This window comes from Helicoverpa zea, chromosome 3 (genome assembly GCF_022581195.2).
Source record: "Helicoverpa zea isolate HzStark_Cry1AcR chromosome 3, ilHelZeax1.1, whole genome shotgun sequence".
In the NCBI taxonomy this organism is placed as follows: Eukaryota; Metazoa; Arthropoda; class Insecta; order Lepidoptera; family Noctuidae; genus Helicoverpa; species Helicoverpa zea.
Genome location: NC_061454.1, coordinates 8,281,460 through 8,308,844, shown reverse-complemented (window position 1 = coordinate 8,308,844; position 27,385 = coordinate 8,281,460). Strand labels below are relative to the sequence as shown.

The 27,385-nt window shown below is 38.2% G+C and overlaps 1 protein-coding gene across 4 annotated transcripts; it reads right to left on the bottom strand.

Moving 5' to 3' along the window:
- Positions 1-1,092: 1,092 nt before the first annotated feature.
- Positions 1,093-22,897, bottom strand: LOC124646112 (homeotic protein spalt-major). 4 transcript variants are annotated; one of them, XM_047186185.1, is made up of 10 exons: positions 22,700-22,897; positions 14,080-15,837; positions 13,003-13,182; positions 12,619-12,752; positions 4,530-4,625; positions 3,850-4,069; positions 3,560-3,738; positions 3,275-3,442; positions 1,641-3,185; positions 1,093-1,411 (listed from the first exon to the last, which is right to left on the bottom strand). In XM_047186185.1, exons 1-9 carry the CDS (start codon positions 22,740-22,742, stop codon positions 2,823-2,825), a joined length of 3,141 nt encoding a protein of 1,046 aa, XP_047042141.1. In that variant the 5' UTR covers positions 22,743-22,897; the 3' UTR covers positions 1,093-1,411; positions 1,641-2,822. The 4 variants fall into 4 exon arrangements, with proteins under 4 accessions (XP_047042141.1, XP_047042140.1, XP_047042142.1 ...); XM_047186184.1 differs by having other exon boundaries at positions 13,003-15,837; XM_047186186.1 differs by lacking the exon at positions 4,530-4,625.
- Positions 22,898-27,385: the final 4,488 nt, after the last annotated feature.

Below are 27,385 nucleotides of genomic sequence, written 5' to 3'. Positions count from 1 at the left end.
GTTAATGGAAGAAACATGTTTTGGGTTTTTTATGCCCGTTTTCACCAACAATCTCTTAACGTTCCCCTAACTAGGTGTCACTTAGAATAAGGGCTCCCCCAATAATAAAGGTTATAAGGGACACTTAAAACTTTGGTGAAAACGAAATTCGTATTAAGTGTTCCCTAAATGCTCTTAGGGGATCCCTAAATTAAGGTATTTGTTGGTGAAAATGGGCATTAGTCTTACTGCAAGAGAGCCTTACGTTGGTCTTTGTCCAGCGGAACGGGTTTTTAACCGACTTTAAAAAGAGGTTCTCAGTTTGACCTGTTCGTATGTATGTATGATTGTCTGCAATTATCTCGTGTTTGGTTGAAGCAATTTGGATGCGGTTTTCCGAAAAGTATTTGATAAATTCCGGAAAAGGATTTAGTGCTTTAATCAACTCAGAAAATGGGTCTGAGTTTGACCTATAAGTATGTATGTATGAAGGTTTTTCGGTAGGTTGATAGGGTATCAAACAAATAATAATTATAAATACCGGGAGGTATACTCGGCAACGGTACATATTAACTACCTCGTGTTTGGCCTTATATTCGTATTGATGAGATCTTTCCACTAATGCGGATAGTGATAACTAAGTTTGTCACTTAAGTTATTATCAAAGTCAATTGCAGCGCTCATTGCATATTGCATATGCAATTACTCGTTCCTCCTATTTTAAGCCGGAATTCCGTATATCCGAAATTTGTATGAAAATGGTGATAGCCTTGCGTGGCCCTAGACGGCACTTCTATACCGTAACAGATGACGCTCGGCCGCCCGCGGCTCGCGATAGGTGCTTCTAAATTTTAACTTTATGCAACTCGAAAAGGTATTTTCATACAAACCTTTTTGAGTTATCTAGCCAGGCTCAAGATTATGAGATATATTCCAACATTGAGATTCATGTGCTATAGATAGAATATTTTATAATTTACTTTCAGGATTTTTGCCAATTTTATTTTGTTCGAACTGACTTGTGTTCTATATAACATTTCGGTTTGTTGACGAATAGTATTTCAAAAAGTAAAAACTAAAAAGGTGGGTGAAGGTAAAGGAATAACAAAAAAGAAAATAATTATTAGTATAATAATTGCTTTTTTAAATAATTTGAATACTTTTTGGACATTTACATAAACATTTAATAATTTACAATGATTATTTATACTGACATGACATGACACATCATATTCATGACTAATACTACTCTCTAAGATCTATTTGCAACTTGATATAATAATTAGCTCGTAGGTGCTATGAGAATTTATTCTAGACAACTAAACTGGCGCGCGGGGCCTATCGCCCCGCAAGCGTTCTTTTAATACTAAGAGTGTATGCATGATTTATAATTTATAAATAATTTAGTAGGACATTTTATACACAGATAACTATAGTTCGGCCATTCAGAGAATGCGTTCCTGACACGTCGCGATTGAACTGACGACGTAACTTTGCAATGGCGTTGCAGTTACGATAAAAATATTTTTGCTGGTTGTTTACCGTTTTAACAATTGAGGAGCATTAAAACAACATTATTATATCAATAATCAATGAATGTAGTTACGTCGTCAGTTCAATCGCGACGTGTCAGGAACGCATTCTCTGAATGGCCGAACTATAGTGTCGAAAGTATAAAATACATAATACATATTTGTTTAAAAATAATTAAATTTATCAGCAACTGGACTACGGCGTCTACTAACAAGCATTGAGAAAATGCATATTTGGAAAGAAATGTAATATAAATGTGTGTACATAGTCGTGGTCAGTCTGCGTACAGTGCCGGTGATACTACATAGTATATAACCGTTAAGTACTTAGTCAACGTCTCGTCAAACACCAGTCGCTCACATTTTTACAAAGATATGTTGAAGTATTCTAAAGCAATATAATAGCTATGACTCTAAATACTTATAACTATAGACCTCAAATGCAAATACTTTTAATTTACATGATATGAATATGTCATTAACCTCTGTTACAATTAAATGTATTGTAATACAATATTGAATACCTAAAGACAATAGATAGGTAATAGAATTTCCGAGAACTAGGTAAATTTTCGGTATTTTATACAATGTGCAATATCTATAAATCGTAGGTACAGAATAATTATTATTTTACATTTAAAAATCCACTGATGGATAAAATAATGCTATTGTTATCAGGAAACTATTAGTTGTTACAAACCTGTTTTTACAGTAACATCAATCATTTGGAATGTGGCAAAAGACAAAATCATGCATATTGCACTCCAGTGTAGTCGTACAATATAATAATATATATGTAATATTTTATTAAATTCAAGTTTATATCTACTTGTTCATTACAATACTATTTATTTTACAAATTATGTACATTTAATTTAAAAAGATATAGTTTTATGAAAATTATTTAATTTTTGGGATAATTTATATTTAATTTTTGATGTCATAGCACATTCGACTGCGTGATTGCGACGACATCGTTTCCTCTGAACGCTGTCGGTACGTCGCACACAGCTCCCAATGTGCACTATCACAGAGTAATGACATAAACGTGGAGCTCGTGACGAGCCCCCGATTGCCCCAGGCCCGTACTCGTGCAAAATAAGTTACTTACAGTAATACTAGGCGTAATAACACGTGGAATAACAACGGTACATAGCGCTAAACTTCGGACATAATTACGCTACAACAGCTCGCCTCGCCGCGAACGGCCGGTCCGCACTCTCACTAGACTCTAACTCTTTGTACAATATAGACACGACGTGGCCGCGGCCGCCGGGCCTCTGGAATGTACGAGGGGCAGCTGCGGCCCGCCTAGACCGTCAGGCCCTCGGTGCGCGCGGGCGGCGGCAGCGGCGCCAGCCCGTGCTGGTGATGCGGGGCGGGTGGCGACGCCTGCGCCGCCGGCGGCGCGTGCGCTCCGTGCGCCGGCGGCGACCGGTACTCGCTGTCCTCGCGCATCTGCCGGCTCCGCTCCGCCAGCTCCCGACCGCGCTCGGCCAGCTCGCGCATCGCGGCTTGCCTCTCGTCACCGCCCTCCAGTGATGGCGGTCGTTCCAGTGGCGACGCAGCACCTGGTCGCGCACCTCCAAATGCTCCGAAACCGAGAAGTCCGGGGAATTTTCCTGCTACACCGTTTTGGCCCGCGCTCTGCTGTATCACTGATATTTCATTCAGCTGTTGGACAAAAATAATAGTTTTAGTGCTAGAACCAACTACAAGACGGTTTTTTTTATTTATGGATGGAATCTAGTGTTATCTTTTACCTTTTGCTGCATGCCGTTAAGGAAGGGCGCGGGCAGGTATGGGTAGAAGAGGTCGGGGCGGCGCAGTAGATCGTGCGGCTCATGTAGCGGCCGCGGGGGCAGCTCAAGCGACATGCGCCGTCCGCGCCGTGACGCACCGCCACTCCACATGTGCGTTCCCATATGCACCTGTAGACAACACAATACAGATTAACACATGTAACCTTGTACTCACAAATAAAATCAAATCTTTTGAGTCCATAGTAGGTAATGTATCAAGTTTATTAGGATTCAAATGATGCTTACCTTAAGGTTACCCTTCGTAGTGAAGGCCTTCTGGCACACGGCGCATCGGAAAGGTTTGTCCCCGGTGTGAGTACGCATGTGGATCTGTAACGCGGACGACGAGGAGAAGTTCTTGCGGCACACTCCGCAAAGGTGCTTGGATGATGCCGGCGGTGGGGGGTGTGTTGGCCCGCTGGGTACTGGGGAGAAAAATAACAATTAGGAACAATTTGAATGAAAGTAAGACATAGGGAATGGAATCATTGTTGAATTAGACATTCTGAAATCTAAGCTGTGAAGTCGTAACTCACCGCTGGGCCGTTTGGGCAGTGGCGGCATATCGATAGGTGGGGGATGCGTCATCTGCGGCGGCGGGTGCGCGGGCGGCGAGCGCTTGAGGTCGAGCTTGTCGGGCGAGGAGCGCCGGTCGGGGCTGGCCTCCCGGGTGTCGTCGGCTCCACTCGAGCTCTTGTCGAACCCGGGTGGCACGTCGCGGATCTTGTGCGTCAGCATGTGTTGCTTCATGTTGCCCTGAGGACGATAGAAACAAATTGTAACCAACTGATACACGACACAGCTATGTCTGTAAGCGTAATATCTAATACGACGTCGACTTTTAACGGTCATTTAGCAAGATTATCCTACCAACGCTAAGCTTTAAAAAACGTAGGTATTTAATGTGTTAATTAACTACATAATTAATTATTTTTTTTAAGCGTTGCGAAACTGCTTTACTTTTGAACAGTTTTATTATAAAGTATATATAATTTAAATGCCAAGTGCGTCACAAGATAGGAGGATTTTAGGTACACGCGTTAATAGTCTGTTAGTTATAGTAACTAAACAAAAGAACAGGACTTATCAGGAGCGCTTAAGCATTGACTTGGGAGACTTGATAACTAAATAAAGAAGACTAAGCATGCAGCTAAGTAAGCAAATAAAACGCTCGTGATAGTTGGTCGATCCTCGGCCAGGCGTCACTCTCGCATACCGGGTAAACGAAGGCGTTCCACAGGTCCAAAGCAGTGGCGTGCGGGGGGCGGGGTGCGCGCGCGCGCCTACCGCACCGGCAACCGCCGCCACTGCTCTGGAACCACAAATACACAGGGTGTTACACACGCAGCACTCGCACTCAGCACCGTGGGACAAATACACACAGTTATAGGTACACACTTTACACAAGTACGGGACAGGGCAACTTAGACATTCTCAATACAAGGGAAGCTGTTTAGTGTTCGCATGAACGCTCATACGGTGGGTATGAGGCCAAGTGTTTTATACTGTGTGTATGAGGGGACTATCTACTATCGTAATGACTTAATAACTATTCGGCCTATATCGAGGTCACAGTAATTTCCAATTATGTAAACAAAGGTGGGAATCAAAACTTTACATTGAAATAGAACCGAGTTTGTTCCTTTACATAGTTGTAAATTATGGAAGAATAAGCGTAGAACTAATAAACATAGCACAAAGATACCAACAGTAATAATATGATAACTAGGGAAGGGTCTAAAGAGGTCTGCTTAGTAGTAAAAGGACAAATGACAATCAGCATGCTATTTAAACCAAGAACATAGTTATTAAAAAAAAAACCGATATTCCTTCTTACAGGAATCGATTGTTCATGTAGTTTGCATTGAATATGATAAAGAACAGCTATTGGCGTTATCGGACTGCGAAACGGGTGTGTCAGTATGGCTTCTCCATATTCTATTTGTAGTTATGCTTAATATTGCTTTTGTTTAGAATTCAGCTAATAATTCCCAACGGTTATAAATAAATGTACAAGCTGACATAAATAAATAAAATAAATTAATTAAGACCTGTTGAAACATAAAAGATGGTGATTTATATTAATATATTGACCACTTAGTCCATTAAATAATATTTAAGTGGCTAATTCTTATTCACCGATGATAATATTATATTTAACTTTTGATTTTGGGGAAGCGTTTTTTGAAATGTCAGTTTACATAAATATTGATATAGAATTTTTCATATTCATATTTCATAGGTCATAAGGAATTTTCAACTAACTTAAGCCTCGTACACAGTGCATTATTTAATAAAGAATTTACTAAATTGGTCCATATGATGACTTTTCTACCACAAAATATTCCATAGTTCCATAGATAGATAAATATGGGTTCTATTAACTTCAGATTGATTTCGTTGAATGTTTTGATGTCACGTAGGGTATTACAGCAATCATAGTCCATCGATATCTAAGAATACATTGAACTATCTCACCGAAACGAACATTTCAGTAGAAGTTAATTATTTTCACAATGATGAAAAACGCCTCGCGCCTCGGTATAAAAACGGCTTCGTTTGATAGGCATCGCATTAATCATCATACTACTTGATGACTAATATTTTTAAAATTAACCGAAAACATTGACAACCAGAAAATAATGATCGGACCTTTCCGTTTTGAGGGGCGTTTAAATCTCTTTCTATCTTTGTCACTTACGCGTGTGTTGCGCGACAAAAACTTAAGTGGCGTTTCAGTATTCAAAGGCTGTATTTATGCATAACTCATGATTTAATACCAATTGCTTTATTTAGGTAATAATGTCTATGGTCCCTTAAGTTTGGAGTATTCAGGAGCGTAAATGCAATAATTCTACAATATATGACTTCGCATTCTAAGCATCTGGGTCATTATTTCTACGCTGTGGCGGTTAATAACTTTGCCTGTACCTGCATTAGTTTAGTAGTTATAAATCGCTAAATTGCTACTGAATTTATTAAGCTGTTTGAATGCGTATAAGCTTGGGAATATGGATTTATTTAATTGCCTATCTGACTTATATTATAATCGGTAATGGTTGCTGGCTAGATATTTACCAATAGATAAGTACTTAGGTGCCTAGTATTTACACATGGACACAGTTGATCGTGTGAAAACATGAAAACAGAATACTGCATTGAATATATTTCAGATATGAATTTAAAGGACCATGTTAGATCCAGGACAGAGTAGTGAATAGATTTTGGAGACCATGTAGAGTTAAATCTGCCCTAGATAAATTCCTGGCAAGTCATTAGGCGTCGGCATGATACTACCTTAGTAATCATTTTTTAATATATTAAAAATTTCATGTGCTTCGATGCTTTATTATGATGATGCTATTGTCATTTGACCATACTCCTTAACCTGAATAACAACAAAGTAGATAAAGGTTAAAAATAATCTTATTTAATATAAAATTTAATTCAATTTCAACATTTATGAGACATAACTTCATAACATTATCAAAACATTAACAGTGGCCTCCAGTTATAAATTCAGATTCAAACATAAATACAATGATATCTACCAACATGATTTCAGGGTGTTTTAATTTATAAACCATGAGTATTATTTCTCTTGTCTTATTCCAGACAATAAACTGACTAGGTAGGTATACTATTGTACCTACTTGTATTTACAAGAAGATTGGAATAATCGATAAATAGTTTGGCGCGTGAACTTTCGTCGGTGCAGTGTCCCCGACACTTATTGTAATTTTAAATGTGTTTGTAAGCGGTTGGTTCAGGCACTAGCGGTAACGCCTAGTGCCGCCATCTTTAAAATCACTAACCCGGGACAATGAGATCTGCACCCTGGATTTAAATTGAAAACTTAACGTTAATTTAGTTTATATGAATTTTTCATTTCAATTTCTATGTTCTTTCGTGCTTCCAAAAAGTTCTTTAAAAGATAAATGGATTTAAAACGCCAAATTCATTATCGACCATTTTAAGTCGAGTCCTGCGGTCTCTATTTTCGTATCAAGGCTACTTTCCTGGGAATTGTATGAATGATTGACGCGTTTTTTATTATCGTGTCGTATATTTATATTTATAATAAAACGTTTCGCCCCCCTGTCCGTATCCCGGTCATTGAGTGCAACCCCAGAATAACTCGACCACGGTCGATATAAGGTCCCAACATAAAACTCGGTCAAGGTTCGGACAGATTTGGGATCTATCATTTTAGATTCGAAGTGCAAGCACCTCGTTTTTGGCTTTCAATCATTTGAGGGATATGCGTATTTATTCCCTTCATGTTTTTTTAAAAGGGTAGGCCCATTTTTTGTAGATTTATTTAGCCTAAAAATACGGATCTCTCTTTGGGTGACCTTTGGGTGTATTTGAAAATATGTGAACATGAACGCATGCTTATATTTGTTAGCACATTGTTAGTGATTTGAGTTGGTGTCGGAACAAAGTGCGTCGGATCTACTGAGGTCTGATGAAAGCGACACACTGCAATACCGAGGCATTCGCAACTATGCGTAGGATGTGACTGGAGGCTTGTCTCTCACTATCATCACTCGAACCAGTTCCTTTCAGTTCAATCTTACGGCATACCAACATACAGAGTTCCATTTAAACGCGTTTCTTACTTGTACATTCCTACAAATTCTAATGATTAGAAATTCGATTCGGCAGCCTAATTTTCTTATAAAGTACAAATAAATGTTAAGTGGATCATCGCAGCATTACCGTCGGTTACATTGTTAACATCTACAGATGGTTTGGCGTTAATATTTTACTATGTACAAAATAAATTGTCGTTTGTTTTAAACTAGTCATTTGCAACGCATTCGTTGTTGAAATGTGTCCCATTTGTTCTCCTGCTTACTAAACTGGTATGACCAGAATATTCTGTAGGTAATAAAGGGATGAAAACATTTTAGGTAACTTTTTGGTAAAGTTCTCATCCTTTTTACTTTCGTAAAAATTAAAAGGTTTATTGTCCCTTGTATTGTGAATTTTATGTATATAATTGTTATTTGTATTGATAAGTATTATTAATTCATATTTCAAACAGGCAATAATGTAGGTGTTTTAAATAATTGGCATCTAATCAAGCTAAAATGACGTCTCCTACATCTATTCAAAGACAATCGCTCATTAGAATTTCTTGCAAGCAATACCTTAACAGAAATCTAGTTTTGCTATATTGTCAATTATGTACAATGATAATAATTTATTATTGTAATACCTAACGTCAATCTGTCATTGGCATTATAAAGTACCTATAATGAGTCACAGTAAGGAGTGGTCATATTGGGAGTAACATCAGTCATATCGTGACCAATAGGAATTGTTAGGTATTTATTTAGTGGCCGACATTGTCATGCTTTATCATTTTACTCGGAAAATCGTTTACAGTACGAAATTGATTTCTGGAAACATCGATAGTTTGGTATGTTACACGAAGGTGGTTTGAATAGAATCGGTAATTCAACTCTTGCTGAAAATACGTTTTTGATTTTTCCTTAAAAATACGTTTGTCATAGTGATTTATTAAGGAACATAATACTTATGGAACTTGTAAACGTAGGCTACAAATTCATGGTTGACTCTTTACTTTGAATTTTTGATTTCGGTGTTTAAGGAAAATTGTGTAATAGGTAGGTACCTAATGTAACTAAGTAGATTGGTATGAAAAGCGTGTTTAACAAAACAGGACAAAAATGGCAAGTTTTAGTTCAGACCTATTATTTTCAGCAAGCGGCTTAAAAGCTTTCAGGATAAATAAAGTAAGTTTATCTAAATCATTTTAGCTGAACATGAGAATTGACATGCGTATCACGTATATTTATGTTTCTTTCAAAGTTATCTGGACTTCTGGGTCAGCACAAATGTAAATCATAGATATGCTGGGTTTAAGTAAGCGCTGCTTTGTTTATCAGAAGAACTTAATTAAGCCAATAAAGGTACGCAAGCCGTCTTTGAGGGGGTTTAAACTCTCAACCTCGGTGCCATCGTAAATAACCTAGGGGAGATGTTCCTAAAACGGGTAAGCTAAGGGAAGATGTTAAATAAAATAACCAAGAACATTACATGCGACTTGTAATTGTACTCATAGGGTTGTTTATATAATAAACTTTGGAAAATATAAGACAGTCTTAGTAATCTTCTTCAAAATTCAGAAAAAAATCAAAAAAATAAACCCCTTCGACATACCCGCTTTGCCCTCAGGGGGGTCCTAAAACGGGTAGCGCCTTTGGGCAAAGCAGGTAATGAATGAATATATGTGATAAATGAATTAGAAAACATATCTTAGCCTCCTATTATCCAGGAAATCTTTATCGTTAATTAGTCTCCTTAATTATGTTTAACAGTTTTCTTATTTTGATCAGTCTAGTTCACTTTTTTACTTTATTAAATGTTACATTTGAAATTATAATTCTACCAGCAGATAATTTTGTTAAAAATCAGAGAAAACATATTTTAATTTCTTTATCAAGCTGTTCCTGTACTTCTTCAGCTCTCTGTGGCTTCCTTTGTCTTCGATTAGCTTTCTGTGGGATCAATTGAGGAAGTGGCCCCTTATTTCGCATCGGGTAGTCACCCGTTATGCCCCTACTCGTTTTGCCCAAAAGCACATTTTAAATTTCAACTACCTTAACCTTAAAATAGTAAACAAGGAGACCACTAAGTATTCACAATTATTAGGCATATAACATGCAAAATGATAATACAAAACTGCGAAAACCGTATCTTGCACCATATTTGAGTAGTCAGCACTAGCATAATCCGATTTTTTTTAGTAAACTCTGCAAAAAACTTTTTTTACGTCTTACCTCGAAAACGCTCGCTCTAGGCTCGCGAGCCAACTGACCGTGATCGGCGGGGGGGTAGTGCACCGCTCTACACTCACAGGTTCACACTAAGAAATATAATATACGAATGGCAAAGCCTACCCGTTTTAGGAACATCTCCCCTATATTTTATTGATAAGCACCCTGGTCACTTTCGGAAATATACGAAAAATGTTACTTTGTCAAGCATAAATAATCTTTTTATGACGAGAAGCGTAGGTAAAGGCTCAAGGATTTATAAGCAATAAATATTTTACGACATGAATTAATATTCCGATCGTTTTCCGTGACGTTGTTTTTATGACTTATCATTTTTGTGGCGCGACGCGATGGAGCGTCGCAAGCGCAGCTTTACACTACACGCTTGAAATATTGGCCGAACCGAGTATAAAACTTGTATCATCATAAAAATGCTTTTAACTACCTTTATTTATTGTCTAAAATATTGAATTAATTCATTTTGTCCGTATCTACCTGCTAATAAATGTTTCACATTATTATTTAGCTGTTTGTTTTTAAGTATTAATATTAATAAAAGAGTTTTTCTCAGATGTTCATTAGTAACCTTAAGTGCGAACATTCTGATTAGTTAAGTGTAATTAAACAGTTACAATAATATGTTATAACGATAACATGATAGGTGTGTTATAAAAAGAGAAGCCGAACGTTTGCATAATTATTATTTCGTCGAGAACGGTGGTATTTAAGTAGCAAATTAGCGCTGACAGAGATAAATAATAAAAATCATGAATATTCGTAACGTTAAATTCGCTTGCGAAATAATTATAACTCTCGTAACTGCTCTCATTCCAGTTCTTCAACAAATATACAAATGTATGTCATATATATCTATCACTATGGAAACGATAGTCTCATTATATTTCCGTCGCGGAAATTAAACATCTACATTTTCATAAAGGTGCACTTTAACGGAAGCCTATTCAGAAATCTTTGCGGTTAGCGTGCGTCTTGCGGTCAGAGCATCTTTCTTTTATACATAGTCGGTTACTTGAGCTTCCCTCAGGCTTCATCTTACTAATTGAGATGTTAACTGTGGTCTAGGTATAAAAATAAAAGACAACACAGGAAAAGAGACGTTACTCCGGGAAATATGTGGGCAGGGATACACTTTAGATCGATTAATGTAGTTGGTGCCCGTATCATATGCAAAATACATTTTATCGCAAAGTAATAAATTAATGACATGACGTACAGTTCAATTTGCGATTATCTATAAGGCAGCGAAGTTGGATAATAAACAAAGTTTAATTATCTGTAGATGGAAGCGATGTTAAATGTAGCCGGGCCCACGGCTAACAAGTGGTTGCATTTGTGCTGATATGAGATGCATTACCTTACAGGCCGCGACATTAATACAAAGGTGATCTTAATTATAAACCATTCATAAAACTGCGAGTGCGATCAGTAAGGCAGTACATAGTTTTGATTAAATCGGAACAAACGAGCCTACAAGTTTGCGCAGTTAGTCGTCAATTACTCGGCGAGCCGGCAACAGCTCGGATGCGAGGCGACGGAGGAAGACAACAGCTAAAACTAATGCGAACTAGAGGCGCCGACTAGCGACTTGTAATTACTGCCTGCAAAATTAATGCACTGAAACTTGGATGAAATGAAACCGGCGCATGAAGTTAGTCGCGCACAACGCTCGCTTGTCGATGTCTCGCCTTCAACTTGGAATACGATGCCCCGCTTGCATCGTGGTATTTATCAAACGAAACAACTAAAACATAAAACGAACTATATACGTCCTGTCGTCGCTTTACTTAACTACCTACTTGTATAACTCTAACTACTGCTTGTATGCAAATAGAGGTTAGGCAGAGCATACAATTCAAACAATAAAACAACCGGGAAAACGTTCAGACGTATAATGTAAGTTCTTAAAAGAAATAAGTTCAAAGGACTGTTTTAATTATAACAAGCTAATTTAAAATTTTATCGCGTTTATTGAAGATATTGTATGTAATTACAATTCATTTAAGTGTCATTTAGAAAGTAAGAACAATATTAATAGATATGTTTTAATATCAATGCGATGTCGGAATGAACTAAATTTTAGAAATTCTTAACCCACTTGTACATAGGTAGAGCCACGGTTTGGGCCTAGTATTTTATATTTGAAAAGATTTTATTATCAATGAATTTCTTTAGATGTAGTGAAAATTAGTGGAAATGTCGTAAACACGTTCGTCTCGCTATTTGTGTAACAATAAAGTATGAACTGGCTGAAAGCCAAAGTCACTCAATCTGAGCTTCGAGTATGTAGGTACGTGACTATTACATGATAGTCATATCACGGCATTGTTAGGAAGACACATTACACGTTAACTAGCTTCAAATATACTGTTGGTACCTATGCTTAGTTATTCTACCGTTCAAACGTTTACTTGAGAACAGAGATATGAATTTCAAAGATATGAATGCAAGGTGTAATGAGCAGTGTGTGAGACATACCTTGGTGGAGAATCCGCGATCGCAGACGGTGCACTTAAATGGTCGCTCCTTGGTGTGGCTCCGGTAATGTATCTCCAGAGCGGAGTTGCAGGCGAACGTCTTGTAGCAGAGGTTACAGGTCGTGTTGCCGCGCACTGCACACAAATAAACCCATCGTTCAATGCGGTTTCGTTGTCACTAATTGTACAACAGTCGGAACGCACGATTACACTGTTTTATTATGAATGAGAGTTATTTCTTCCACATATAGTTTTGGTCGTTGACTTTGACGTGTATTCGAGCGCCCGGTGATTTATTTATTAGTGGTGGGCGAGGATCAATACAAGGAAATGGAAATGCGGGCGACCGGGGCGGACGAAAATATAAGATCCCGCTATCGCATACCTGCGGGAGGGAACGCGAGTCCGAGCGGGCTGAAGGGCGATCCTCCGAGCGCGCCCAGCGCGGCGATAGGCGTGGGCGGCGACGGCAGCGGCGAGTGCAGCGGCAGCCGCGGCGGCGTCGACAGCGTCGACATGGTGGGCGACGGTGGCGAGGCTCGCGCGCTCCGCCCGCTCTCCGAACCTGTCGCCGATGGGAGGGAAGCCGTTGTGGTGATGGTTTTTATTTCGCTTTCGGACGCCGAGGCGCAGACGGAGAGCGGCGAAGTTCGACGATCCTTCATATCTAAGTCGTCGTCGAACTCCCGAATAGCGGGCTCGCGCTCGTCCCGGCCGCTCTCATCGTCGGTCCCGCGGGAGTCCGCCCGTCGGTCGCCGGGAGTGGTCGGAGTGGGGAACATCGGGCGCGGGAAGGGGCGCTGAGCTTGATAGTCGCTGACGTCTGACCCGTTACTCAGTGATGGAAAACGCTCTATATCGATATTTCTGATATGGTCGTAAGGAATTTGGGCACGCTCGCCCGTATGAAGTCGTATGTGTTGGTGTAATATGGAAGGATCCGAAAATTTCTTATGGCAAACTGGACATTGATGTAACATTTGAGCTGGCGGTTTTATGCGATGAACACCCATATGAGTTTTTAAATTACCCTTAGTCGTAAAAGAGCGGCCACACAATTTACATCGGAAAGGTCTCTCGCCGGTGTGCGTACGATAGTGCATTTGTAACGCACTCTTACAAGAGAGAACTCGGTGGCATACAATACATTCGTTGGGATCGGAAACTTTATTGTCAATATTATCGACTAACTGTTGAAGCTTTGATGTTTCAGATGTTTTGGTAATTTCTATTAAACTTTCCCATGAGTTATCATTGCTGCCAGGGCGAGGCAGAAGAGAATTATAAAACATTGGATCACGTGCCAGATCTACATCAACGACATTCTGAACAGTGTTCGGGAAGGGAGTTAAACTACCAGAGGACATACTGCTGGGTGGAGACTGAGGGAACAGGGGAAACGAAGGAAAAGTACGCAGTCCCGTTGCTATTGAAATTGGCCCGGTTATCGGTGAATTCTTACTTGAGAGATTTTCCGGTTGATCTGGATCGGGCTTCACATGAGGACTCTCTCTGCCGATTTGTTCTTCATTGCTATATTTTGAGTCCATGCTGCAGTCGTCGTAGGGCGAGGTCGAAGGATATCTGTCTTGCTCTTGATCCTGCGTGGCATCATTTTCGTCAGGTTCTCGCTTAGGAGATACTCGGTCAGTGTCTTCAAAACTGGAATCTCGTTGACACTCATCATCTTGGGGTTCAGACTTAACCTCGGGTGCTGATCGAGAAGGGCTCGGCGCAGATGGTTTACTGAGATCAGCCGGAGCGTCTTGTTCCTCTCGCATTGCAAATAATGGATGAGGCGGTAGGGGTTTGTCTCCGAGCGGACGAGGTGGTAATAAGTCATGATGTGGGGGTCTGTACAACGGCAAGCTTGGCGGAAAAGGAGCTGGCGCACCCGGAGGGAATTGAAGTGGATGTGGTGGCATTCCAGGAATTGGTCCCGGCGACAACTGCGCTAACAGCGGGGGGTGGTATTTATCCAAATGCTCTGGTACTGGATTGGGATTCATCTTGACATGCGGAAACTTTGCTGTGTGTCTTTGGAAATGTACTTTGAGATTCCCTTTGGTTGTAAATCGTGATCCACATACATTACACTTAAAAGGTCTTTCACCTGTGTGCGATCGAATGTGGATTTGCAGTGCAGAATCGCTTCCAAACACTTTTCCGCAGTAACGGCAGCGATGCTTGAAAAATGGTTCGTTTCTTCCACCAGATTTTCCATCATATGGTGACATTTTTCCGGATTTACGGAAAGCGAGTTCATCGGCAAGATTGTTGGCTAATAGGCCTTGTGACGCATTGTCAAGCACTTCTTGTGCTCTCTTTTGTAGCATTTCAAGCGTATTTGGTTCGTTGAGAGAAGGTGGCGGGTCGTTGTTTGTGATTATTGAAGAAGCTAAAGATGAGGAAATGGAGCTGTACGGTGGATGGGACATCATCGGTGGAGACGAGGTTGGGAGTTTAGGAACGGATAAGGGTTCCGTCTTAGGTGTGAGATGCGAATGAGTTGACGGTAAGCTTTGACTAGTAGGAGGAGGGGGTGCGACAGGAGTAGGCTCCCGTGGCGGACGAGGCGGCGACGGCGATCGAGCGGGAGGCACCGGCACCGGCTCTGGTTCACTCGGCGGCGGGCTCGGGAGCTGGTCATCTTTCCGTCGCGTTAATGACAATTGATTTTGTAATTGGCGTATTAATTGTAGCTGAAAAACTTGTTGGTGCTGCAGCGTAAATAACGTGCTTTGTAGCACGGCCAGTTCATGTAACGCCGCTTCGTTATCTGCGTTGTTCGCCATTGTAGTCGCGGCAAATTGTGCTACGGCAACTTTAGTATTTTGTAAAGCTTCGAGCGTGACGTGGCCGGCCACCGGGAAGGGCAAGCCAACTGGCGGCACGTCGGCTTCAGGCACTTCTGCCTCGCCATCCTCGAGGCTGTTATTATTTTCCGCATCTTGTCGATGCCGTCGGACCTGCTCTAATCGTTTGTTGGGTCCATCCATCTCTTCATCGCCTGAAACGACCATTTCCTCCGGATCGGAGTGCATTCTCTCCTCGCCCATTTGCAACGCTTTCTCATCGCAGAGTCGCTTGTGGTACAGGAACTCGTGAAGGTTCTCGAACTGTTCCTGACAGCGCGGACACATGTGTGCTTCAGGCCGGTCTCTCGTATCGTCAGACACATGGTTAATATCCTCCTCGGAACACGATCCCGAACTTTCACCTAGAACAAAGGAATAATACGTTAATATCATGTCTCTCGAAAAAAAGGGTTAATGAAAAGCCAAACAGTGTGATGTGTAATATAAAATGACTAGTAAAGTATGAATGAATGTGGTTTGATGTGTGATTAATTGTTGTAAATTAAGTGCTGAATGCAGTCCTGCCGATCGTGACGTTGCTATCTTGGTATAACTCTAAATGCCTTAGGCCTAACTGATCTGACTAAATCAGCAAAATGTTTAAATAACTGGAAATCCATTTTCGGATGAACTGACTTAAATAAAATATTCTAAAGAAATTCAAATAATTTTCTGGACTACAAACTTTATGAAAGTCCATGTCACATTTAAAAGTTAAGAGGTACCTAAAGATGAGTGATATACGAGCACTACCAAGGGGAAATCCCAAATGGTGGTTTTATTTGATGTGTACGTCCCTTTTCGAGGTAGAGAAGCTGCTGTCACAAGATTTTACCAAAATCCCAGGAGAATATAATTTCGAGATAGTCAAGTTACGACGCGGAAGAAGTAGAATATATTTTTATACACAACTTGACGATTGATGATATGGGTAATATTATTTCATAAGGAAAATATTTGCAAAATGTTGTAGAAAGTTTTTCACAACATGCTTTTTAGATAAGTTCATTCCATAAATAAAATCAATTTATGCAAGATCTTCACTAGCAAAGACCACAATAAACCGAAAACTATCACTTGAATATTAAAATAACAAACAATAGTTATAAAAAACCAGCCCAATATTGCGTTACGCGTAAATTTCTAGTGTCGGCTACTCATCAATAGATGTCGCTAGTTGTAGCGTGTTACCGCGCCCGAAAACCTTGTTCGGTACGAACTTTGTGACAATCGACACGAAAAGGGTAGAAAGCTAAAAATATCATGACAGAACATTCGCATTCACATCAAACTTTTGTTTCGAAGTTTTCAATCGTGAAAATACGCGTAGAAATTATTCGATAGATATTAAAACTGGTAGTGATTTGTAATAGGTATAAATAATGTGATTTAAATAGTTTTCATTTCATTGACCATTAAGCTGCAGTTTTTCAAATATATCGATTCATTATGTCTCAAATAGATATTAATAGACTGAAATATTCATTTTCATTATAATTCTGAAATGTTTTTCATGTTTTTAAATTAAGTATCACGGATAAGAAGGTTTTTATAAATACCTAGCCAACCAGTCTTATTTGAAAATTATTCTACTTATGGGAAATGAGTACCGAAGAAAAAATCGTTCGAACGAAGATTAGGATATGTGTAGTTAGGTTACCTTGGAATGTTTTTTTTTCTTTAAGTTTTCTTAATTTTATTATCAATAGATATTATTTCCGTACCTATTGTGCAAGTACAAAGTTATATGAAGGTCTAAATAAAAACGTAGGCGTTGACCCTAATCTATTATTATTATACTTAAGTAGATTAATTAGAATTTAGGTACCTCAGCATAATAAGCTAGACAAAACAATGACCTGATCTTTATTCTTTCAGTAGGTTATTCACATATTTACATACTATTTACCTACATTTGAGTATATTATTTGGTTCTGTAAGACATTTGTCTGTTCTGAAAGTGTATTTGTAGTCATGGAAACTGAAACTAAAAGTGTAACTTTCATAATACTTATGACTATTTATTGTATTAATGTTTTCAAACCTATGTTCATAGCTTTCTCTGTTTATGTATTAATATGTAAATAATTCTGAATACAATACAATAGAAAACCGTTATCAATGACGCGAGTATTTTGATTAAATCCGTATTTCAGGGCGCGACAATTTAGTTTCAATAACTGATTTTCATTTTTGACTTCATATTATTTTGTTATGTTCGATATAATTTTATATTTTGGTTACTAATTTGATAAAGGACAGTTCATAAAGTAATTTTATTGAGATTATGATTTTTCAAAATAGAATAGTTTTTGAGCATTGACAGAATTAGGTAGGTAGATAATGACAAAAGATTGTTTAAAATGAAGTTCTACGCCTAGGAAAGTAAAGTCGGATACGTAAAAAAAAGGAAATGTAGCAGGTAACTTAGGTAAACCTACTAAGATGTTTATCTATTAGGTAACCTACAATTTAAATTTTACCAAGGAAGTATTGAATTAAGTATATGCCTCACCTAAAAATAACCACAGTATTAAAATTATATTTTATTAATTGAATTAAGAATAATATGCAAATTATTAATAATTTATCGATATTTTAATGAAAGCTTCTATATCGGATCTAAAACATATTTTTGAGCTTAACATGAAACTGGTTTTTATCGAAAAATAATATGTTTAAGAATAATTAATATACCTAACATACTAAATTAATATTACTGTCTAAATTAATTTCGCTATGAACCAAATATGTATCTATTAATATGTAATAATCTTTGCAAACATCTTTAAAGCAGAATACATCTACTTACTGAAAAAAATGAAATAACTCAAGATTTGAGATAATCAATATCTTCTAATCAGATATATTAAACATTCTAAAAAAATGTAGGTATTAGCAACCTGCTTATATACCGAAGAATATGCAATTACAGACCACCTAGATAACTCTATCTATAAATATTTTAAAATAAATTGAACTTTGAAAGAGACACGGGAGTAAACAAAACATTACCTATCTGTGGAATACCACGCGTATCTTTATAACAACAAGAAGGTCGGTCAAGGATAACAGAAGCTACCAAAATCTGAATTCGGCTTCACAACGTTAATCGCGCGTTCACGGATCACACGCGCGTTAAACGCACCTAATAATAATTAGCAAGTTATTAAACGACCGACTCTTAACTATATCGCGACATTCACGACCCATCGATACTTTATACGGAAGCAAATTCCAGTTTAAGACTTTCTTAATTAGCCACACACCTGTGTGCATTTACAAAATATACCACTTAAATATATAAACTATGTGAACATAAGTACCTCCCCGCATATTAATTTATCGAGATTCCAAAACTTGACTCCGATTGCCACTTACTGGCCCTACTAGGTATATTGTTAAATTAAAGATTTCCAAATTTATTTTTGGTGCATAAATTTGCTTATCACCTTATACTTTCACCGGTTTAATATTTTAAATATATCTTTTTTATAGTTATTACCTGCCTATGTCATGCGGTCGGTGTACACTTTAGAATATTTGTTTCATAATACAGTTTTTTTTGTGTAAGTTTGTGGTGTTTTGAAAAGCGGCCGGGTAAGTGAGCACCGACACAAAACATGATATAATCCGGGATAATGTTGCGGCGGGGGATTAAATAACTCATTTGTAGCGAGATGCCGGTGCGTTTAATAGTTATTTGTAAGGAGAAGGATTAGTGGTATCTGTTTGTTGGTGTTTGACAGTGTAGCGGTGTGCCAGATCGCTGAGACTCAAAGAGGCTGTGTGTCGCGCGCCGCCCGCCGCCGCGTTACGCACAAATATGAAAAGGTTCTGCTCGCCCGTTGCGGATATTCATATTGCTCGACATTGTCCAACGTCCTCACAAAGGAAACTTATCAATATTGAATCACCCTATTATGCTCAAGGAAAGTCTTTAAAATTATTTCCTGAGTGTTGAACTGCCAAACATTCCGACCGTAGACTGAATGTAGGCAACATGTTTATAGACTAGTAGGTGCTATTTATGTTATTACAATCGCCATTAAAATATGTCGATGCTAATTAATCTACTGACAGAAAGTCTATAATTTATACATGAACAGTAATTATTATTCATCATTCAAGGTAAATGAACGGCGATATGCATAGTGATCTTTCATTTTAGTCAGATTTAGAACCGGCTTAGATATTTAACGAGTTTTGTTTTTTAATTTATTAGTCGACCAAACAAATAAAGAATATAAGTATTTCATAAGAATATGAATAGGTTATTTGAATCGTTAGCAGATAGAATGTCTGCTATAAATATTTTATAGAACACTCGTAAAACGAGCAATGAGTTAAAGCGAGCAGAGCGATGGCGGCATGCGGCCACAATAAACTTTGACAATGTGTCATTCCGGGCTATGAAGATATTGCTTTTTAATCAGTAATGGACGAGTACAGTTATACTATCAGTGCCATTATTAATAATGGTATTTAGGCGACACCGTGGAGCTATCGTTCCATCAGAGTGTAATCGCTACAGTCAAAATGTCCCCAGGTTCAGATGTAGGTAAAGAAATAAATATCTAGTACCAATCTTAGAAAGTACCTACCTAGCTAGTAGGTACTTAATGTCAAAGCAAAAATATACTCATATAATCTAGAAAAGTATTAAAATAAATCTAGTTTCCAATTTTGTAAAATGTTGTAGGACCTACTTAATTATACATATTATGTGTTCACCTACCCTTAACTCATTATTATATTGGTGTTACATAAAAAAGTATCAAAACCCATAAACAATTAAAGCACCCAATTGACTAAAATTAAAATGTAAGTAATACAAGAATAGCCCATTAAAAGGTTCAGTAAAATCAGGAAGTCAGACCGGAAGTGAAAGTGGAAGGGGGAAAATCGAAAAACGATTGTTTCATCTGACCCAAAAATAAAAAGTTATTCCAACGTTAATATGAAATAGTTAAGTTCTGTCATCTATACCAATATGATAAAAAATAATCATTTTTTTTCATGGTTGGACTTGTACCCTAAAGGCTCCAAATGCACCTACTGAACCAATTTCAAAAATGATTTCACTGCTGGAAAGCCACTCTTCTCCCTAGTAACATAGGTTTTATTTTATCCTGACACGGGCAGTAGTTCCCACGGGACACGGGTTAAACCGCGGGTAAACGTCTAGTAACACATATAAGCATTGTTATTCAATAGTTCTTTGACTACGTGATATTATTTTGAAGATATAACGTTGTCAGAATAAATTGACTGAAATTCTACCTAATATCAATTTCAAATGAGTGCTTTATTGACCCTACTATCATCTGTTTAACAAATATTTATAAATGACAATGTGGTCTATAAATAGTGTTTACAAGGTTATTATTTTGAGAACGTCAAGCCAGGTTGAGTGATGAACTGTGAAATCATTAATATTACGGGCGACGCCGCGGGGCGCAGCGATAATGTGCTATTAAAATTATATTAGACATGCAAATATATGTAGGTAGTGTCTCTATTAGACAATCTTAAAATATTTATGGTTGACAAATTAAAAAAAGGTTAAAATTAAAAATAAAATACCTAAAATGAAAAATTTATAGGAACCTAAAATAACTTGTTTGTAACAAAATAGATTGACGCTTAGAATGTCTTCAGGACCAGATATAGTAAAATTTTCCAAAGTTCTTCTAACACTGTCTTAAAAAGTCAAATTAAATTAAATCTATTATTATACGAGGTTGTGCATAAAATTAGTGGTATGAATAAAATTTTGTGACCACTTTTAAATTTTGAATATAACTTAAAATACTTCGGTAAATTTTTGGCTGAGAACTGTTTTAGGTGTTAAATACAAAATCTAACATTTTTGACACTTATTTCAAATAAAAGAAAATTTTCTTCGCTTTTGATTCCAAAATTTAAATCTTTAGTTATGAAGCATAAAAAATTTGACTGATCAAATATATATAAGTAGGTAATTACATTAAAGAAAGTTCTTATTTAATCAGATGTGTAAAGTGGAGTAAACAAGAACAAAAACAAAAATGAATAAATAACATACTGTATATGTGTGCCGGCCGTCGCAAAACCACACATCATATCCCACTCACTTCAGTTCAAAAAATATTTACAGACCTCTACTACCATGAAAAAATAATTTATTGCTATGGTCAGAAATATTATGTTTATGGAATCCATCCAACTCTTTAGTCACTCAGTGTCATTTCCATAATAGTCACAAAATTATTTATAAAACTACAATCTATCGCAATAAAACAGTCCTACAATAATTCATATTATTTAAAGCTAGTAAAAACGACATCATAAATTGTATTATAAATAGTGTTTCAATGATATCTGTCCAGATTATTAATAGTTGTAGTCATAAAACTGGACACAGTGGCTAATAGTTGTAATGCAACAGAATAGCCTACACAAATAAATGCTAAGCCACAATAAGCTTTCTATTTATATCGGTGGTAATAAACATTTTGAAATTCGACCTATTGGTTGGTCGTAACCGTTTTTTAATTGGACCATTTAAGATATTTAGCGCACGGCAGAGCGATAGCCAAGTTCGCTACACTGTAAGCGGTACTCCGGCTTAAGGTTCACTATTTATTTTTACATCTCTCGCTTCCTGGAAAATGTAAACTCTTCCGGTCTGACTCATATTTTCCGGCAATTAAATGTTATTAATTCAACTTTCTTAAACATTAATTTTGACATTTCCAGGCCCGCTTAGCAATAACTTTACTAAGCAAGTTTTTTCAGATTGTAAATTAGGTATGATGTATTTTTCCTGCACTATCCACAAAATCCAAAAAATGCACTTTTTTATGATGTAACTTTAACACTTCAATGATAGCTTAAAAAGTTTTTTTTAAGCATCATGTTTGAATAAACAGTAAGCTCTACATACCTCCCTAATAAGTTATGTTCCGTTCAACTAACTACAAAATACTGTCAAGTGTGTAAATTCACTGCACTGTTTACTCACCCCGCTGGTGACGAATTTTAGTGCTCACTTTCTGATGTATGCCAAATTTGATCGTCGCTAACTGAATCATTTTATCGGTACGATATGAAATCGTGGATTCAACAATAACGTACGACAATAACACATGTAATTCCTGGTGAGAGTGGGTCACAGAGCGGCAGGGTGAGATGTGGCGGCGACCGTGTGTCGTGTGAGATGTCGGGTGCAACGCTAAGTACCGATGGAGACGCGGCGGACGCAGGAGGGCTTGACGCGCGGCATGGTGTCCGCTGGCGGCGCTAGGGCTCAGGGCCGGCGCATGGCAGGCGGCAGCTCGCCGCTCGAACACTAGGACACTCGCGCGCGGCGCCGGCTACTCGGCTCGGACGAAGTACTCGGTGCGGAGCGGACGCGGCGTGTGACCGGGCGCACCACTCGCCATCTGAAGCGGGACTGAGCGCGAGGCGGCGGCGGGCGGCGGGCGGCAGCGCGCGCGCGCACCAGGTATACGGTTATGACAGGGAGGCGGGGCCGCGCCCGGCTCATAAATCAAACTTCGCCCATTCGCACGCGCTACACGGGCCCCCCTCCTCCATATTCCATATTCGGGGCGGGGCATATTTTCATAATCATAACGCCTCATATTCATAAGCGACATGTGGTCGCGAGGCCGTTGGAGCGCGCGAGGCGGCGGTGGGCGGCGCTGACGCCCGCTAGATGGCGGCCGCGAAGCCTCCCACACCGCACACACTAATTGAACTTGCACGTCATAACTTTTTGTTTGTATTCAATAATTATTAAATGGCTTTTTTAATTGCCCAGAGATAAGTTCTCGGTAATTTACGAGCTCGAAAACTTGTTGTGTAACTTTGTTAATAACTTACTAATCGATTTGCATTTATAAAATATTTATTTTGCTATTGTTGTTTTAATGAACTTTGCAATTTTGTATTTTTTCCGTTACATGTTTACATGTACAATTAATTACTAAGGGAATAATTTACCATATGCATGAATAATAATATAAATAAACTTTGACTGGTGAGGTTACACGTGTCTGATATTGGTACCTACTTAAGAAGTAGCTAGGTACCTGTGTACGGTTATAGGTTGAAATTCATAACTAACTCGTTGGTGTCTATAAAAATAGAGCAAGTTTTCAATTTTACTTAGATTTCATAAGTAGGTAAGTAACATGCCAATCCTTTAGTTTATCAATTGGTCACTCTTGTATTAAGTTAAGCAGGAAGCTACATTGTTCAGTGTGATTAGACAGCTATGTCATCTACCTATTTGATGACTGCTGCATCATCGTCCATAAATCAGTATCATGTTAGCAGCTACTTAATCATCGAAACCAAAACCTTTATAAAACGAGATCATTTCGATAGAAAAAAAAACTGAATATAATTAAAACTGGTCGCAGCAGGAGCTACGCATTCTCTCACTCAACAATATGAGGGTAGGCGTACAAAATCCTTGCTACCGACATCCGTAACTAGCTCCATTGATACTCGATTTTAATTTCTGAAACAAATTTACGAGGTGTCGTTATGAAAAAGCGAATGCCGGGAGCCATGTCAATCGCTTTGTGTGCTCTAAATTAAATATAAGGAATACGTGTAACTCGGCCGTCCGATATTAATGTGATAGAAGCAATTTACTCGATTCTGCCAGTCATCGGATCGGCATCGAGTAGGACTCGATACCCACTATTTCCTTCATGTCATTTGCCTTGGGGTTGGATATTTTTTTTAATTAACGAAACTATGTAGGGCTCGGATTATTTTGTTGTGTTTTGCTACTGATTTTTTGTGGTGATTTGATTTGTTTGCTGATTGTACTGAATGGTCGTGTAGTTGTAATTTTGTAGGTACCTTAGATACTATGAGGGATTTGAATGATAACTGCTTAATGGAATAAAGTTAGTATCTATATCTCTACTTGGTAGATTGTTTTCAGTCCCTTATAAGAGTTTAGATGCTGAGTACATAAAATTAGTTATGACTACGATATTTTCATAATTTTTTTGTCTAAGGGATGCAAAATTAAGTGAGTTTTAAGTGTCAAGTTGTAAGCTAAAACTGAAACTTTTTTTGTATTGAAGTTGCACACCTGAATTCTGAATCCCTCTGATAGAGACAAAAGATTATCTATCTCCTTTTATAACCGTTTGCTTGTAAAGTTTTGAATACATTAACAAAACTAATGAAAGTAGTCATTTAGTGAATCTCGGTTTTCTTAATAAGGAAATCTCGTCTCAAGGTAAAAGTATGCGGCAGTTGGTTCCTAATCCACATAGTTCTGAAAGCCATTAAATTAGCGACATGGAACTCCCCTTTTGACTAACGTAATCCCGCATTATAATAAACGGAACGTATTCGATATTTCAGGAGCACATTAACCGCACTATAATTGCCATTAAAAATAATTAGCCGGGAGCTATGTTGTTGTTTTTAACCTCAGTCGACTAAATAATTCCTGTTTATGATGACACCTAATCCCTTATGAATTTAATGCGAGTTCCCTGAAGCGCACTATGGAAGTGTTATTTCAGATCCATCAGTGCGGCAGTTAAACAGAAATAGCCCCAGTAACACAAGTCACACATACGATTTAAATACACACATTTTTGAAAACGTCTGTTTATTTAAGCTAAAGCACGCGTCGCTCGTTGCTCCGCCTCCCAGAGCTCCTGTCTTACATTCACTTTGTGTGTTTGTACTACAACGTGTTACATATTACTATGAAATCATAAAAATAACTTAAATAGCCCACTTGTTCATTACCGTTGAGCAATGTTTAACCGCTAACAGGTGCAGCGTATGAGCAAAAAGTAGAGTTAGTTAAAGCGGTATGATGTAGATTATGTTAGGTAAAACAGGGGTGAAATTTTTAAATTGACCGTCAAAATGATGGCGCCATAAATGAGCGGTAAGTATGTGTGGCGATGTGGAATGCCAGTGGCGTAGCAGCTGCGTAGCGGCGGCGTAGCAGGAGCGTAGCGGTGGTGTAGCGTGGAATATCCTAGCAACTGTGTAGATAGTAATGACGTAGCATCCGCGTAGCGGTCGCGTAGCGTTGGAGTGGCTGTGGAAGAGTGCCGACACCGAGGGACGGCTCGGACACGTTCATAAATTTGAATATGGAAGTGAGTTCTAATGGTGTCGCTGTTTATTTTTACTGCACCCCCCGAGCCGTACGCCCGAATGCGACGCCGAATTTATTTCCATGCATTTTAATATCTCCCTCTGAATAGCTATTGCCATTTTCACGCGGTTTTATTGCGAACTCTATAGTCGTGTTATGCTCTTTGTTTTGTTAGGCCCGCTTTACGATCGAGTGCGATGGACAATATCGGTCGATGAAGCCTCGTAAGGTTTCGAGGGAGCATCGGGTGTAATTAGCGCCGGCGGAACGCTCATTGAGGCGATAATAAGAATGTACTATAATCATGTAAATTTCCTCGTTTATGAAGCGAATTTCTGAAGGAATACCGAGTCAAGTAATGTCAGTATTAAGTCATTAAAAGTGGACATTGATTGATTGGAGCTTGTGCAAAGGGCACGCATCGCGGAAACGCACGCAACTCTCGTGTCGGAGCACTCGAGTTTGTTCATTCACTTGTTTACACTCCACTGAAGCGTAACTCATATTGCTTTTATGTATAGACAATCAGCTAAACGCATCAATGAGATGACCATCTACTCTGCGCTAGGGATGGACTTTGAGAGCTTTCAAGAGACCCTCGCTTTTGACTCTGTACTTGAACCTGCTCCGGATTTTGATAACAATTGTTTAATGTTTTAGTAATAGAACTTTCATTTGCAGATTAGTTCATGCACTTTTTAGCAATACCTAGTATTTTATATATCGAAAAGAAAGAGTTTTGTAAAAAAAAATAAGTAAAGTATTTCGTTGACCTAATTATGTCAAAATATTTTATTACTTTGTTTTTTAACTTAATACTACAATATAAAATATCAAGATGAATTTAGTTACTTTGTTGTTTCCACAATTATGAGGAGTAGTCAGCGTCCGTGTTAAGTCATTATTATGTCCTGCCTCAGACTTTGAGATGAAATTTTAATACCTTAAATTATACAGAAAAATATTGTCGACGCAGCTCGTTTACAAACAACACTTAACTTGTCAAAATGATGGCTGTATGAGAACAGCTCGCTGCCTCAAATGCGCTTTGGCATATTTTACTGACCACCGTAATTATGGTTTGTTAACAAAACAGAGTTTCATCTTTATCAGTTTATTTTAATACTCGTCGGCCTTCGGATATGCAAAAACATTGGAACTAACTTCCAACTACTAATTTAATTATAGTATTTTATGTATGGAATTGAATATAAGTGAGGTGGATATAAACCGGTTGGGAAAGATAACGCGCTCGTTTGTTATGTTTGAGCTATCATGTCAACGATTGCATACTTTGTTCTCCACAAATGAAGTTATAAGCCGACAAGTCAATATTAATGATATTCTAATGCGAAGAATTATTCGCCTTGATATAGATCTGTGCGGGTACCATTAATCTTTATTGTGTAGTTATGTAAATATGTACACATTGTACATACATAATGTGGTGTTTATGATCTTTCCTGATTGACGGAGCGCCACTTGGCTGTTACGAGATATTGCATTGTTCATCACTTGCATTGTTGAAGCCTTATAGCTTTAAGTAAATAGGCTATGACGCATACATGGGTTTTACGATACGGTATCAGGAAGTAATTAAAACAATACAAATTGTGACGTATATGATAAGTAGCTTAACATCCCCTTTCTCTACATATGACACACTGTAACCAAACTGTCAGTTGGCTGTAACTTGAGGATCAGTGAGTGACACATTCATAACGCAAGCTTAGTGAGTGCAAGACGCGAGTCACAACGTCGGATGTGTCCGAGCT